Source organism: Malaclemys terrapin, chromosome 4 (assembly GCF_027887155.1).
Source record: "Malaclemys terrapin pileata isolate rMalTer1 chromosome 4, rMalTer1.hap1, whole genome shotgun sequence".
Taxonomy (NCBI): domain Eukaryota; kingdom Metazoa; phylum Chordata; order Testudines; family Emydidae; genus Malaclemys; species Malaclemys terrapin.
In genome coordinates this window covers 69,955,208-69,972,122 of record NC_071508.1, presented here as the reverse complement: position 1 = coordinate 69,972,122, position 16,915 = coordinate 69,955,208, and the positions used below count along the sequence as shown (strand labels likewise).

The 16,915-nt window shown below is 41.3% G+C and overlaps 1 protein-coding gene across 2 annotated transcripts in view; it reads right to left on the bottom strand.

The window, feature by feature from the left end:
• Positions 1-7,707: 7,707 nt before the first annotated feature.
• TPCN2 (two pore segment channel 2) overlaps positions 7,708-16,915 on the bottom strand; it is a 64,753-nt gene continuing 55,545 nt past the window's right edge. For both annotated transcript variants that reach the window (XM_054025974.1, XM_054025976.1), the window contains 7 exons: positions 15,238-15,309; positions 13,173-13,246; positions 12,585-12,675; positions 12,397-12,479; positions 11,318-11,399; positions 9,533-9,618; positions 7,708-8,844 (listed from right to left, as the gene is read on the bottom strand). In XM_054025974.1, coding sequence (XP_053881949.1) covers positions 8,766-8,844; positions 9,533-9,618; positions 11,318-11,399; positions 12,397-12,479; positions 12,585-12,675; positions 13,173-13,246; positions 15,238-15,309 — 567 coding nt within the window. In that variant the 3' untranslated portion in view covers positions 7,708-8,765. The remainder of the gene's footprint in view (positions 8,845-9,532; positions 9,619-11,317; positions 11,400-12,396; positions 12,480-12,584; positions 12,676-13,172; positions 13,247-15,237; positions 15,310-16,915) is intronic.

Here is a 16,915-nt window from a genome sequence, read left to right as displayed (position 1 = left end):
TCATCTTCCAGCCATGGGATCTTGTTATGTTTATGTCTGCTAGATTCTGCAGAAGAATTCAACAATTTGGATGCAAGCACAGAGCACACACAGAGGCACAGAGCCACAGTTTCCATTGATCGACTTCAATTTGCAGTTGTGAGTGCTCAGCACTTCTGAAAAAAATCAGATCCTTTGCTTTTATGTCCCATGTGTTAGAATATGAAAGCTATATTTAAAAAACATAACTGAATATCAACTGTGTGAAGTGCAGATGAGCCTGGCCCACTTCCTATAGAAATGGATCTAAATGTTCCTAAAGCGAGTGTGCGGGCCAGGGATGAGAGTAGACTGACAAGTATTTGTCTTGGGTGGTGTTCACCCTTCAGTTTGTGTATATTCTTAATACAGTATTTGCACAAGTGACTGAATCTTGGATATGCGGTAAGTTCTAGGACAGGGGTCGGCAACGTTCGGCATGCAGCTCGCCAGGGTAAGCACCCTAGCGGGCCGGGCCAGTTTATTTATCTGCTGACACGGCAGGTACGGCCAATCACGGCCCCCACTCGCCGCGGTTCGCCGTCCCGGTCCAATGGGGGCGGCGGGAAGCGGCGTGGGCCGAGGGATGTGCTGGCCGCGGCTTCCCGCCACCCCCATTAGACCGAGACGGCGAACCGCGGCCAGTGGGGGCTACGATCAGCCAAACCTGCCGCGTCAGCAGGTAAATAAACTGGCCCGGCCCGCTAGGGTGCTTACCCTGGCGAGCCGTGTGCCAAACGTTGCCGACCCCTGTTCTAGGAGATGGGGATGGGGATCTGGTCAAAAGCCTAAGTGCAGTCAAAAGCCTAAATGCTTGTAAATCAGATGGTAAATCTTTAAAATTCTCCCTTTGGTAGAACAGACACAATTAGTTCTTCATGTTTGTAGGTTCCAAGATATTTCTGCCAGATTTCCTTCTATTGTCTAAAAACTGAGCTTCATCTTGGGAAGGACTTAAAATAGAATAACAAAATGCTACACAAAAACAAACAAGAGTACACAGAAGACTTAAGGATGCATAGTGGCAAAATTACGAACCAGTTAAGATGGAAGTGTCAACATCTTTTTACAACAGACACCTGAAATTCACAGCTATTGTAAAGAAAGAACGAAGCCTCTCTCGTGGTTAAGGCTGTGAACTGGGACTTTGGGTTCGATTCCTAGTTCTCCCCTGGATTTCCAACGTTACCCTGGGCAGGCCACCAAATATCTTGGATGATCCTCTGCAAAAGAGGGATAGGAATAGATTCCTACCTCACTGGGATGTTTTGAGGAAAATCCGTAAGTAGCTGGGAGGTGCTTCGATATTACTGTGAAGGGGGGCATCCAAGTATTCACAGAACAAAGCCAAGACACCTGCTCTGCTAGCTTACTGCAATATAGATGACTCAGTATTTTTTAAGAAAATGTTTAATATTGAGCTTTAAAAAAAAAAAAGTAACAAGACAGTCTGGGATCTGTCTTTGTGCAATCGCTGTTTTAAGTTACAAAAATTCATATCTTGAATTCAGAGCAAACTTTTTAATACGCTCAGTATGAACATTTCAAAGTTTAAAATTGGATATAAGAGTCCGTGCTAATAAATTTCATGAAAACCTGAAATTCTGACAAGTCCAATTTAATAAAACCATTGACAACCCTGATTTCTTGCCAGCTTGTTTATTCTAGCATTTGCAATAATGTGACTTTAGGATTACTGTATTGTCTGTCTCACTGAAACCACAGAACTGAAATCTAAATGGCTCTGGAATGTTTTAGAGCCTGTGTGTTTCATTTGTACTTTCAAGTCAATATTTTTGTTGGTTGGAATCATAATTGTGAGCAATAGCAGACTCTTTGGTTTTCCCCCATAATAAGTAACATGGGTAATTCATGACTTAGCATAAGTTCCATCTTTGGCAGCCACATGCATGCCCAGTGGTGGCAACTGCACACCATCATTTTCCCCCAGGAATGCAATAGTTTGTTAGCCCTCTAATGCACTTTTTAAAAAACCCACACGCACTTCTTATACCTAACAACTACATTTTATATTCAGTCTTGAAATTCTTCACATACTCTGCAAAGGAGATAATTATAGGTGGCCATTTAAACAGTTTGCTACATACATCACTATGTATTTAGTCTTAAAAACAAATAAAGTCTCTTAGACTTGTGTTTTCTGAACATTTCCCCTAGTTTCATGTTGGGAAAACAACAGCTCTGCAGACAGAGAGAATAATTCTGGCACATACACTCCAATCGTCAGGGAGAAAGGCTACGTTTGTGGTTAAGGATGTCAGGAGATCTGGGATCTATTCCCACCTCAGCCACAGACTTCTCATGTGACCTTGAGCTAATTACTTAGGGCTTGTCTACACTGGCAACGTTAAAGTGCTACCGTGGCAGCGCTTTAACGTGGCTTATGTAGTTGTGGCAAAGCGCTGGGAGAGAGCTCTCCCAGCACTCTAAAAAAACCCACTTCTATGAGGGGAGTGTGGCTACCAGCGCTGGTGCACTGTCTACATTGGTGCTTTACGGCGCTGAAACTTGCTGCGCTCAGGCAGGGGGGGTTTTCACACCCGGGTGAGAAAGTTGCAGCGCTGTAAAGTGACAGTGGAGACAAGCCCTTAAGCTCTCATGCCTCACTTTATCTGTAGCACGGGGAAAATAGCTTACAGGGATGTTGTGACGCTCAGCTAATGATTGTGAAACTTGTTAGTCTAGATATTCACAAATGACTAATGATTTTGAGTGCCTCAACTTTTGGGTGCTCAACTTGAGAGACTATAAAAGGGGACAACTAAAAGGGGGTAGCCATGTTAGTCTGTATCCACAAAAACAACAAGGAGTCCGGTGGCACCTTAAAGACTAACAGATTTATTTGGGCATAAGCTTTCGTGGATAAAAAACCCACTTCTAAGCTTATGCCCAAATAAATCTGTTAGTCTTTAAGGTGCCACCAGACTCCTTGTTATTTTTATAAAAGGGTAGTAATTTTCAGAGGCTGTATGCACAGCAGTTACTGAAAATCAGGTCCCCAGTCTAAGGTATCTCAAACTGGGCCTTTAAAATTGTTAGTCACTCTTAAAAATTTTGGCTGAAGAGATCAGCAGGTGGAAAGTGTTTTATTTAAACTCTTATTAAAAAAAAATACTATAATATTCTACAGTAATGATCCAAAACACCACGTTACATTACTGTTAATGATTTATGTATCTTTTTTCATATGTATTTACCAAAAAAACAGAAAATTTGCACATAAAAAAAAGCTTTAAGGGTAAAATTTTAAAAAATGCCTATGTGACTAATTTTCAGGAGTGTCTCAGGTTCCGAAGTGCTTAGTTCTCATTTCCGGTTTAGGAAACAAAGTTTTATCCTAAGTCTTAATTTGGTTATCATTATCAAATCCCTGTTGATTTTTGTAGGGTTTCACCACTGTGTACAAATATGCACATTTCATCCTAGAAAAACAAACATAAATAAATTGGTGAGTCAATGAACAATTGGGAGACTGGGTCAGGGGAGGAGAAGACAAAACAGAAAAACTATTCATAACAAATTTGCAGAATAAGCTAACTATACACAACAGGATTAAGGAAGGATGTGAGAAAATGACCATTTAGGGCACACCCATTGCTCCTGATAGTTGGTGTAAAATGTTTATGTGTAACTTTGTGAAATATGAGATAGAAACAAAAGTAAATGACTTACCAGTTAATGCTTGATTTGTTTATAGCAGTTAGGATTTAGTTCAGCAATAACCAGGAAAATGAAATGTTGAATTAAGATGCTCAGAGTGGAAATAGGCACAAAGTCCCATCTACTCCCTCCATCCCCCCCCCACACACACACCATCTCATTCACATACACCCCAAATCCTCCTCCTCAGAGTTTACAGGTTTACACTGAAAGCTTGAAAGTGTTTGCCCAGGAATGCCGATATAGGACCTGAGCCAATGCCCTTTAAACCAATGGGAACTCCCCCCACCAATTTCAACAGGCTTTGAATTGGGCCCATATACAATCAAGTTAAGATGGTAAAACCCTATGAAAAGTAGAAGAGCAGGTTGACACACTCTACTTTTATTTTGGTCAGTTGGTTTTCATAAAAAGCAAAGATGCAGGTGGAATACTGAAACAGTCTCTATTTCAGCAGCTTTCAAACTTTTTGAACTGAGCCCCCCTTTGAGTTTCAATTTTTGGTTGTCTCCCCCCAACCCAGACAAAAGAGACACATGCAAAGGTATGCTTGATGGCCTACCCATAAACCTAACAGAAACTTTACCACAGCTTTCATTAAATTATCTACACCTGCAAGTTTCAAATACACAGATACTTACCAGTGGCACAGCCAAGGCTTTCTCAGCAGCCGGGCTACTTTTACCTTGCAGCCAGACTGCACTGCTAGGGCAGGGCCAATACCTGCCCCTCTGCTCCTGCCACCTCGTGTTTTCAGGGTTGGGGAAGGCACGTGCGACTGTTTCTGGGGGTGGAGCCAGTGTTGGGTGCAAAGGCTGCCAGAAGCGGAAATCAGCGGCTGTAGCGGATGTTGCCACTGACCCACAGGGTGAGCAACCTGCTGAGGTGAGTCGGGGTGGAGGTGGCACTCCCTCCCCTGCAGGGCCTGGCCCAGGTCCCGCCCGGCTCGCCCCCCCATTCTTCCACACACCCCCACGAGGTATGCTCCACAGTTTGAAAACCTCTGCTCTACTTGGATAAAGGAACAATAAGCAGTGGTATCAGCTTCTAAGACCATAACAGTATGCACAGCTGCCAGCACATGTGGTCTACCAGCAAGTGAAAAGATAAACCCTGTACCTTACACAGGATAAAAGATAGCACATACTTAAGTGTTTAAGCCAACCTGATCTTGCCATTTGGGGATAACTAATGAATAGTGGGAATCCTTTTTTCTATTGCTCCAAAAACCTAGAAAATATATGCTCGCCAAAAGCAGCAAACTGCAGCTGAAAAGATTTACACACAGCAACACAATACAGATATTAATAAAAATGTAGAGAAATATAGTCTGTTTCCCCCATTCTCAATCGCTTATGACTTTACCTGCTAATGGTAGGCTTTTCTCTATGTATTGTAACATGTGCATAGTAACGGGAATTATACCACCTGTCTCATTTGCAGCTCTGAACAGAATCTCTTTTATACATTTCTTCATAGAGCAGTGTGCTTGTACTGTCTCCTACTGAATGGAATCAGAACTCCTCAGCTTCGTTCCCTAAACTCTGATACTGCAATAGCTGTATAGACGTTTCTCCTTTAGCTGAAGTGGGGGACGGGGGGAGGAGGAGGCTAGTGATTTTGAAACAGGAAGATCTAGGGTACAATCCTGTTGTCACTAAAAAGTTTTGGATGGCAACAGTAAGCAAAGTAATCACACTGAAAAGTTCTCCCTGGGTCATGGTTTTGTTAAAATGGAGTTGATGATTTTTTTTTTTTTTTTTTTTTGCCATTTCCACAGCTTTGTACTTACTAGAAAGCAAACCAGAAGAAAAAAGATCCTGTGAAGATACAGCAACAAATTTGGTTTTCTATCTACATATGAGAATCCAAACTATGGTTTTAATACATTTTTCCAAAGCTTTCAAATGGTCATTTCTTCCAGGTGTCTGTCTGTCTGTCTCTCATCTACCCACCCTCAACAAGCCAAGTAACCACCTATGTCCAGATTATGCAACTCAGCATACATGGTAATTCTATGTAGGTTTGAGCCAAAGAAGTGCCGAGCACGCAACTCTTACTGAAATCAATGGGAGTGGAAGGTGCTCCACATGTCATGGGAAGAGCACAGCACTTCAGATGATCAAACTACATATGATGTCCTTCAACATTTAGAACACGTAAATGGAAGAAAGGAATAAAAAAGACATTTTTATCAAGTAAGCCTTCTGTTTTACTCCTATTCATAGTTACATATACTCCTGTTCGTGTCTTTGTGCATTTAAAGCATGAGTTATATCACACAGTCATTTACCTCTTACAGTACAATTTATATTAGACATGCTATTTCCATTCCCAGTCCAATATATAAACAACAAACAAACAAGCACTAAAATAGATTATTCTCTGCACATCTGTCCACGTGCAAGGATTGCATACAGGAGACATGATTTATGAAGATTATATGAATATCGCACCAAGTTATGCTACTTTGGTAAACAATGGAACATAATGGCCAAATAAAAGAAGAAAAGCCAAAATAGAAACGTGAGTATCCCAGGCATACAGAAACTGACAGCCCCACTTGTCAGGGTGGACGTACCTAATTCACCAAGTATATAGAGGATAGAAACAACAAGGAAAGCAAGGAACTGTTTAATGTGTTTAAAGAGTAATAATAACCAGGAGTAATTGGCTTACACTAAACTAAGAAAAAATTAGGCTAACTTCCTACTGATGAGATGCATCAGATAGTGGAACCTATTCAACTGTGCGAGTGTCTTGCTGTGGAACTGTATTGTGGGAAAAGATAGAAAATAGGGAACAATCCTGTGTTGATTCCAAGGCGATGGACTAGATGACCTAAGAGGCCTTTTTTCCCCGATCTCTGACATCTATGATACAATAAACATTTAACCAGAACTGGGGAAAACAGCTAGTACACCACAAAGAGGACATCCCATGGTAGGATGGAGCTGGAAATAGAAAGGATAGAAATGGGGACAGACAGTAGGTTGAGACTGCGTGAAAATAAAAGAAAGCTTCTGATGCCGCAGAGTGCAGAGTAAGTGAATTAAGAAGTGGTCTAGTAGAAAACGCAGGGGTAACTGCATAGGAGGATGGCTTAACAGGTGACCACACAGGCAAATAATGATTTCCTGAGTGACTTAAAGTTCAACTCATATTCGTTTCATAAGTACAACTACACAGTGGGTGAGGAAACCCTATGTTCCCAAAGCATGTTCTAGACACTGCTGGAAAATGGATGGTGCAGAAATGTGCTATTGAGATCAAATGACCCAGAACCCCAGCCAAAATTTGCTTCAGCTGCCAGCATTAGAGAGAAAATAGGAAAGAAAGAAGATTAATTTGGGAAAGGGAATGGCTGGGAAAGGAAAAGAAACGGGGATGACAACTGCAGAGCTACTTAAAATCCTTTGGTGATTAAATGGATCAGAGAAATTAGAAACAGAAGCGACTTACTGTATCTAGTCATCTGATCCATGCCCTTATCACTGCAGGACTGGTCCCAACCATGTATTTGAAGTTGATTTGTCTATTCTAGTTGTAAATATCTCAAGTAAGGGACTTGAGAACTGTTAACAAACATTATATATAGGATCAATCACAAATACATTAGGTAATTTAATGGTTACCTGACCTGAAGAGTCAAGGTGAAATGCCTTATTAGGAGTGATACTAGGGTATAAATGGGACATATAGTTACCACTTACAACATATTTTAGGATGTCTGTATGTATTATCAAAAAGTTATTTACCCAACAGCTAGATGGGTCACCAAAGGCTACATGGGTGACCAAAACTAGTGGCATTGTATGTGACCACAACAAATGGAAAGAGCACAAAGGATATGATCTTGCATGATACTAAGCACTCACAAACTTCCGTGGACTAGTGAGAACTGAGGGAGCCCAGCACCTTGAAGGATTGGTCCTATCCAACTAAAAAAAAAAAGTAAGATGACCCCCAATGATTTTGGTGCCACATATTGTCCTAAATCCACTCCCCTGAATTAAAAATCAATTTATTATATACAGGTATAGTTTATAAGGGGAAGCCTGAACATGATTGCCTGTTCCCCATCCACCCAAGATGGATACATAACTCTATTTTACACTGGGTTTCCACTAAAATTATTGCAAAGGTAAACAAACTCTGGCTCAGTATGAACGCAGGGAAAACAAGACTTGTCAGAATGCAAAAAGGAAGAGCTCAGTTTCAAAGCAACATGAGGATATTTTCTCCAAAGTAGAGCTTAATTATTCCAGATTGTAAACCAAGGGCATGATTGTTCCATCCAAAATTATACTGATCTTGATAATGTTATCAATATAATGCAACCACAACATGAGCACAGCCCTTAACACTGGCCAAAAAAAGGAAACTGATACAGACTATCTCCACCTTCGACCTGAACTTTTGAACAGGATTGTATAATTATGAACATTTAGTAAACAAAAGAATGCTGGCATCATATTTCAATACAAACAGTGTTTCAATTTCCCTTATTACAAAAAGGTTGAGAATCTAGAGCATAACTGCCTAATTCATTCAAGAATTTCAAGGCACTGTCCTTGGCACACACTGAATGCCAAAATAGGCAGTTCCATTATTTATGGTGCAAAAAAGCAGCAGGCATAGTGGTTATAAGTGTTTGCATTAAAGTGCACTGTCATTTTAATACTCTCTTCCTTCTTAAAAAAAAAAATCAAATAAAATGGTCTACAACTCCTTGTCCTGACACTTAATAAAAATAACAGCTGCATATTCCCATAAAAGACTCTAAAATCAAGTCAAATTAGAAGAATTTAAATATTTTTTTTTAAAAGGAGCCGATTAAAAATAAAATAAAAAAAAAAAAGTTCTCCCTGCAGAGTGCTCTGCATTGTAGGTGGTGTTCAAGAGTCAAATCAAAATGCCAACTACAATGTTACATGCTTTCCTGTACGCTTTCAGGTTAATAGCACTTTACAGAAAATCCATTCCGTTTCACTGCAATATCAGTCCTCCAGCTGACAATCTTATTGCAAAAAAGGCGTGACTAAATTGGTCCTCCCACCAATCTGTCATCTACACAGTTGCAGGTGTGGATGCTGGTGCAGTTTTTGCATCAGCTCTTCCTCTGTAGGTTCTTCCAAAACATCCCTACAAAGAAAAAAGCGTAAGTTGCATAGGGCAGCAAAGGAGATTTTTCAACATTTTTTTGCAAACTACATACTGAGATAGAACATCCTTATTTCAAGACTGAAGCAAATAATTACAATTACAACAGGCTGATGCTTCCTAATGATGCATCCAGTTTGAGTGATCCATCCTTCTACACTACAGATGTGTCATCGAAACCAGCAGCTGTTTTCCCATAAGGAGAAGGGAAGCAATTTCCTGCACACAGTACAACATAACTGAGGTTAATGGATGTGTTTTCCTGAAAAAACTTGTCAAATGAGAACATGCTCCCAGTGCAGCCATTGCACATTAAATCTGTACCACAAGTTCTACTTATGCAACACGATCAACTCTCCACCCACAGTCTAACACAAAGCCAAGAATGCGGACTGTTTTACCCTTCCCACCCAGAGCAGTCCTTCATTATTAGCACCTCTTTTCCCAGCATCATCTGAGTGGAATGTTCCTAAAGGTTAGGTATTAAGCCAGGGCAGGGCAGGCATAGGTAAAGCACTTTCAGGACTGCTCCAGGCTAATAGCTAAAAGATTTGTACTCTTACTCACCAGGCTTGAAGCAAACCCTGTTCCCACCTGGAACACTGTCTTTGAAAAGGAGATTAGCATCCTTAAAATAGGCTGTTATCCACCTAGTCCTAATGTGACTCACCTGAACATTAATTCCACTGTTGTCTGGTATTCAATTTCTGAGAGAGACTGCCGATGGGAGTGACGGTCCCACTTGTGAATAAAGTTCTGGAATTGGAAGGTGAAAGAAAATAAAAGGCTAGTGTTAGCATCTTTAGATATAAGGTTTTATATTTTCCCCATGGTTTAGTTTATATAAATCCCCCTAAAGCCCAGAACAGGGATGTTCTTAGAGCCAGTTATACATGTATATGAGGTGCATAATAATGAACCAAAATACCAAATAATAAAAATATTCCTTTTGCACTTCACTGAATTAACTTAACACTTCAACACACCGCTTTGAGGTAAATCACTGTTTACGTTTCTATGCCTCAGACAGGGATGAGTACCTTGCTCATGGTCACACAGTGAGATGGTGGAGGTAAAAATAGAGGAAAGGGACTGAAGGACTCCTGGGTCCTATACCGTGTACAAACTGCATTCCCTGATTTAAATGTCACATTTTTAAAATGTCCCTGCTAGCATTCACCTGCTTAAGTTCCCCCTGGATGAAGAGCAATTTCTTTGACATACTTCAAGTTAAAATGTCACAGCTTTATCAAAGAAGGAATACATTTTCTGGCTTGTCTCTTTGCTTGCTTTGATTTACACAATGACAAGAGGCAGATGGACAACTCGTGCAGAAACCAAGTTTCCTGCCACACAGTGCCACATACAAGCCACTACACCAGATCTATGCCCCATATTTGCCGGAAAAGTCAATGGATCTCTCTGCAGGGCTGTCCCCAAGGGTAGAATATCTTCCAATACGCTCACAGATAAGGCTTGGACTTGATGTTGGCAGTCCAAAGCCTATTTTGTAGCTATTTAGACTTCCAGAAAGGATGCTGAGGCAAGTGACTGGTAAAGCTGCAGGCTTGTCATGACAATATTTTTATATACTAATTTCAGCACCATCTTTAAAACCTGCTTCATCATCACCATGCTCTAGAAAGCAACCTCTTTAAATCAGGCCAGCCTCTCTGGACTTGGCCTCAGTGCCTTTGCAGGAGTGGAAAGTCATGGCTCCGCCTCTGCAAACGTGGAATGGCTTTTTCTGGAATCCTATAGAGCCAGCTCTCTCTGCAATGGGCATGGCCACCACAAACCTGCAGCCTAGGTGACTAGTACTTGAGATACACAGGTAAGTACAGCGCACAGGCAAGTCTGTGGTATTTATAGCAAATAAGAACACCTTACATTTATACCTTTCAAAGCTGTTTACAAACTATAATCATTCAGCACCAATAAAATGCAAACCAGCTCTGGGGCAGATAGTGATGGCCAACCAGCAAATAGTATAACATACAACAAGGGAGCAGGAAAAATGCAGTCCAAAAGACCCTGGGAAAAATACTTACTCTTGCAATGAGTGCTCTGGAGTCTTTAACATCTACACAAAGCAAGCAGGACCTTGGTTTGTATGACCTCATCCAGAAAATACACCCTCCAGCTTACTAGTTCTCGTGTGCTAAGGCGTGACCAGACATCACAAGAATAGTTGGGACAGTTCATGCTAATAATAACTGTTCTCTTTTCATTCCCATTAGAGGATATTGGATGGACAATATTCTCTAAAGTTAATTTAATTATTATGTCCATAATTACTCTTATCACTAGATGTCCTCTTAAGCTTGGACAAGCTTTGGATTTATTCCATCACTGAGTGTTCAACTTCACATAATGGCAAAACTCTACTTCCAATAGATCTGCATAAAAATTCTCACACCCTTCAAGAATCTACAGCTAAAACTCATTCCCTTACCTCCAGAAGTAAGGCTACGAACAAATTGACCCAGATGACAGAGGAAATTAGCCACCAGGCTACAAAAAAGACCTTTGACCACCTGGAGAAGGAGGATATTAAAGACAAAAACATAAAGATGTGTACAATATTATGAGACTAACAATTCCATCTTATAATGAAAATGATTATCCCTTGTCTCCATCCCTTAAAAAGCCATGAAAGTTCATAGCTATGGACTTACATTTTTCCCCGTGAAAAGCTTCAACATTTTCATAAATAAAAACAGAAGTCTGGGAGAAACCATTTGTTAAGTTTGGATCTCAATCAGTTGAGAGATAAATGTACTGTCCCCCATCAGAATCCGCCCCCAACCACCCCTCTCACAAACACACACTCATATCACATCAATTTCCGAGTCGGAATTCTGAAAAAGAAATATGAAGTGAAATCTTGGCTCCACCAAAGTCAATGGCAAAACTGCCACGGTATAGTGCATTGTGCTTTAACCAAGTGAGACACAAAAGGAAGGAAAAATTAACTTAAAGAAAATCAAGATTCTTAAACTTTCCCTATGTTTATTTAATGCGAATGAAAGATGCTAGACTGACAACACAGGAGACTGAACACCTCCGTTTATCCACAGAACTGATACAGCAGCAACACAAGCTTCCCTATAGTGATCTACCAACACATCTCAAGGTTGGCCTTGAAGGCGCACAGGCGGGTGAAGCAAACTCATATGGAGTCCAATCTCCAGGGTCAATTCAATTCTGGGTCAAGTCAACTGCCAAAGATTCCAAATTATTGCTAAATGTGATGCCCACTGGGCGCTGGACTGAGACTACCAATTTACATAGACAAATAAACAGCTGTCCATTAAGTGGCAAGTTTTGGTTACTAGATACTTAAGTGGATTTGAAAAGTGGCAGTTCCATAGCAGCAGGCAGGCAGTAGTTTCATACACAATTCCTGTTCCCTGATCATAATGTGAGGTCTGTCTATAGTTTCTGCCCATTTACTTTGAAGAACTATGTTGAATAGAACACAGGATTATACCCCAATGGAGGGCCTTCTTAGGTACCAGTTTTATTACTTACGGACTTGAATATCTTGAAAATGCATCCAGGAAAACTTGCCAATTGTTCACCACCATGACATCCCAGAGAGTTACTACCGCAGCCTAAGGAACAAGATGAAACAGAGGTTGAGTGGTTATTGCACTAACTGTCACTACTTAGACACCTTCAGAAAACACAGAACATAATCCACTAGCAACCAGACTCACAGCAAAGTCATCAAAGTTGTTTGGCCAATACTCCAACTGCTCATAGGTGCCACACTGCAAGGTGCTGTTACCAGATGTTGTATTGACAACACTACAATGAAATTAGAGTGTAATGTTATTATAATATGCTATACACTGTTCTATAGGTAGAATGCTTCCATTGAGTTGAGTACCTTCACACAGACAGAAAGGGAGCATTAGTTAGAGAGAAAGCAGAAAAAAGGTCTGAAATTTCCAAGATGGGGATGACCATTCCTGGAGACTCAAACAGTGAAGGGACGTTGGAAGGATAGAATAGTGAGCAGGGGAGGAAAACCTGCAAGATTTAAGAGACTAGTGACAGACTGGAGAGAAAGGAAGAGAAAGATAAGGAGGGAAAACCAAGGGGCTCAGAGTAAGCGAGTCCAAGATTCTTGGCCCACCACAAATTAAAAAGTATACTATAACAGTGAGGAGTGTACAGAAGAGGAGACTGTGGATGGAGGTACTTATCAAAGAGTCCAGGGAGATAAGAACAGAGGTATAAAGTGGGGATTCAAAAACCAAGAGTATCTTTCCAAATACTGGACATTTAGAATAAAGCCTTACCTAGTATTTCCCATAGGAACAACAGCACCTTTAAATAGCACTATGCCAGTTATAGCAAACGCATAGAAAACCACCTGGAAAGGAATACACATTAGCATTAGTCACTAAAATACTCAAAAACTAAATTAGAGTGTTGTAAGGTAAGCTCCTCAGAGACCATTCAATGTTAAAAAGGAACACAATCAACTTAAAACTCATGGAGTAACAGAGGTAAGGGAATTTTTTTAAAACAATGCCAAGGGTTATTAAAAGTGAAAGAACTTTTTAAAGCCCACTATTTTTTCACTCTATGCTGTATGCTTTCTTTCTATAGTCCATTCAGTGGGGAATTGTTAAAAAAACTGATGAAGTCACTTTTCTTTATGATAAGTTTCACCTTTTGGTTCTCAGTGCTGTGATGGCTGAACTGAAAACACTGCAGAGGAGTGGCTGTTAAAAACAATTTTATAATTCATAATTCCCAGGGCTGGCTCCAGCATTTCTGTTGCCCCAAGCAAAAAAAAAGCTGCAATCGTGATCGGCGGCGGCAATTGGGGGGGGAAAAAAAAGAGCCACGATTGGCGGCGGCAGTTCAGCGGCAGGTCCTTCGCTCCTAGAGGGAGTGAGGGACCTGCCGCCCCAGAATTGCCGCAGGTGCCGCCCCTCTACCTTGCCTGGAGCCGGCCCTGATAATTCCCATTTTGAAAAAGGACCAACTCCCATTGATTAGCAATGAGCACTAAGTGCCTTTTGAAAATGGGACTTATGTTTTTAAATTACTCAGGTACTTTTGAAAATTTTACCTTATGTCAGGAGTTGCCTTAGAAATAACCTTCAGAGAGTTGTCAATGTTTCACAACTCTTACTGAAGAAAGCATCACTTGCTACTAGGCTGGCTTGAGACAACATGAGCTTTCTAGTGAAAATACTAGGATAACTTCAGTTCTCATGTTTCTATATTGTTATTTAAAAAGTCCAAAGAAGGAAAAGAGTATTATGCTCTGAGCTACATTCAACAGGATTTTAAACATGTTGGATCCAGTTGATGCTACATCTCCATAGTCTGCCAGTAGGTGGGGCATCTGGCTTAGCAATGATAAACCAGTTTTATTCCCTGTAACACCAGCTAATATACACAATAAACAGTCAAAAGAGAAACTGGCCAATAAATAATGAACATGTTGTATATGTTGCAGACTAACGTTGGAAAAAATAAGTCTCAAATCAACAACAAATGTAATAAGGCCCCATCATGCAAGAAGATCAACTGAGCATCCTCAACTCCAACTTCAACAAAAATATTTGAAATTAATGATAGTTGAGGGTGCTCAGCCTATCGCAAGATCCGTCTCAGACTGTAAGCTCCTTGGGGCAGAGACTGCGTGCGGCTCCTGTCCGGGAGCATGCAAGCCGCTTGCACACAATAGCACAACCAGGGACAGCTACTGGTGAACCTGATGCCTGCCCCCATGGGCAGGGCTGGGGACGCTACAGCCACACTGGAGAAGCTGCCCGGCCTGGACGCTGGCTCCTGTGAGCCGAAGCCCGACGTGCTGCTGCTTTCACCGCTGCAGTTCCTGGTAGAGCTCTGCAGCTCCGCAGATATCCACTTTATATCCGCAGATATAAATTCTGTATCTGCGCAAGGCTCTAGTTGTTTGGGGTGGTTTTTAACGTGGGCAACGTATATTTCCTTAATCTTCTTCTTGGACATGGCTGAACTGTTTCAGCTGAAACTTAAAAAAAAAGGCCTGAGGCAGAAACCAGAAATTTCAGCCTGAATGCTTAAAGTTTTGTAAAGTTATAAGTAACTGAACGGAGGGTCTTCGAATGGAAAGTTGCTACCAGTTCCACATTTAATAATCAACCAGTTTGTTGACCCTTTAGGAAGGGTTGCACTGCGAGAGGGCAAGATGAACACTTGGAAGCAAATATCTGATGTGCTGTTTGATGGCACTCAGTCATGTAGCTTCTGCTATTGTTACTGGGGACAATGTATGTACCTCTCCCTGGTTTACTTTGTTGAAAGCATACTCTATATTGCAGCATATTATAGAAAGACTGACAATCTCGAATTGTAACTCACCACCAGCAGCCCTGCAAAGGCTCTTAAGTTTTTCACCAGATCCAGCAATGTACTGGCAACCAAAGCCATGAACTAAAACAAAACACAGAATTTTTATATTTTATTATACATTTTTAAGCCCCACTAATCTATTGTAACTAAAATGATACAAAATGATGGCAGGCTGGGAAAATGAAGTGCAGCTAAATACTTTGCATTTCTAATACAGCATCTAGCACAGTGAGGTCCTGACTCATGCCTGGGACTCCTAGCTGCTATGATAATACAAATAATAGCAGTGATTTTCATCCATGGATCTCCACATACTGAGTACAGCTAATGAATAAAGCCATATACTCTTCTGAGGTGGATGCTATTACAATAGTACTGTCACAGTTTCCCAGTAACTGCACATGTATTCCCTCTCTGTGGTCCTTTCAGGGCATCCATTTAAAGCTTTCAGGCTCCCAGCCAACACCTGTCTTCAGCTAAGACCCTTGTCTTTCTCCCTCCTGATGGGGGTTTCACAGCTTCTTGGGTTACACTGTGATATCCCCAGCAAACCAGATTGCCTTAACAGGCCAATATCTGCACTTTGCTTTTTCTCTGAAGTATACTGCCAGTTATGTTACCACACAGCTCCATCTAAGTAAACACATCTATTCTTAAGGTAAACAGACTACAGAGAAAACATATTGAATCAACAAAAGAACCTACACAAATGCTGAAAAGCTTACCATAGGTCACCCCAGCTCCAGCCAAGGGCAGCCACAACTGGGTCCCCCACTCCCTATCCCCTCGGACTGGGCAGAACAGCCGTTTCTTTAACTGGCTTGGACATTTGACCTTGGCCTTCAATAACAGGTAAATCAGCAGACAAACACCCATTCAGGGCAAAACTTCAAAAGGCTGGGGTTTTGCATGCCCAGAGTTGGGGAATTTGCATTAACCTCACCCTAGCGAATCCCCAGAAAATCCACTTAACACTTATTGTCCCAAAAGTCCACACTTGTCTGGCACATTTTCAATAGTCTTTTGTACTCCCAAGTAGTTACATAGGTTACCTCTCCCCCCGCCCAAAGAGTTATATACAATCCCAGCCCAGAAAAATACATAAATTTAATAGTCAAGGATACTGCAGGAAATTGTCGTTTCTGTCATAATTACAGACTGGGAAACTGAGGCAAATACCTTAAGTGACTTGCCCAGAGTCAGATGGTGACCACAGGTGAGCCAGGATGGAGTCCACAACTCCTGACTCTTGATCCCATGTCTGAACCATTAGACCACACTTCCTCACTTTCCAGTTTGCACTTCACCCTGATATTAGCTAAACGTTTGTTTTACTGAACTGGGATGCAAAGGCTCCAGGGATCTCCCAGCCTAGGCAGCCAGAGAGACCTCACCCAATTCTGAATAGGGTAATGTCTCTCTTGGAACTACCCAAGCCTGCTTTCTTCCCAGGTGCAACCTACAGTCTGGTACTAGCTGCGCATACCATATGGATATGACACGCAACAAGGCTGAGCCAGATTGTTCCTTGGCTGATCTGTCCCTCATATGAGGGCCCATAAAAGATAATACCTCACCACTGCTCCAAGCAGCTTCCCTATTTCCAGGTGTACAGCTCCAAATGTTGGCTGTTTTTGCCTTTCTACAGCAGGGTCACTTGCTATACACTAGCCTCTGTTGTCCAGGA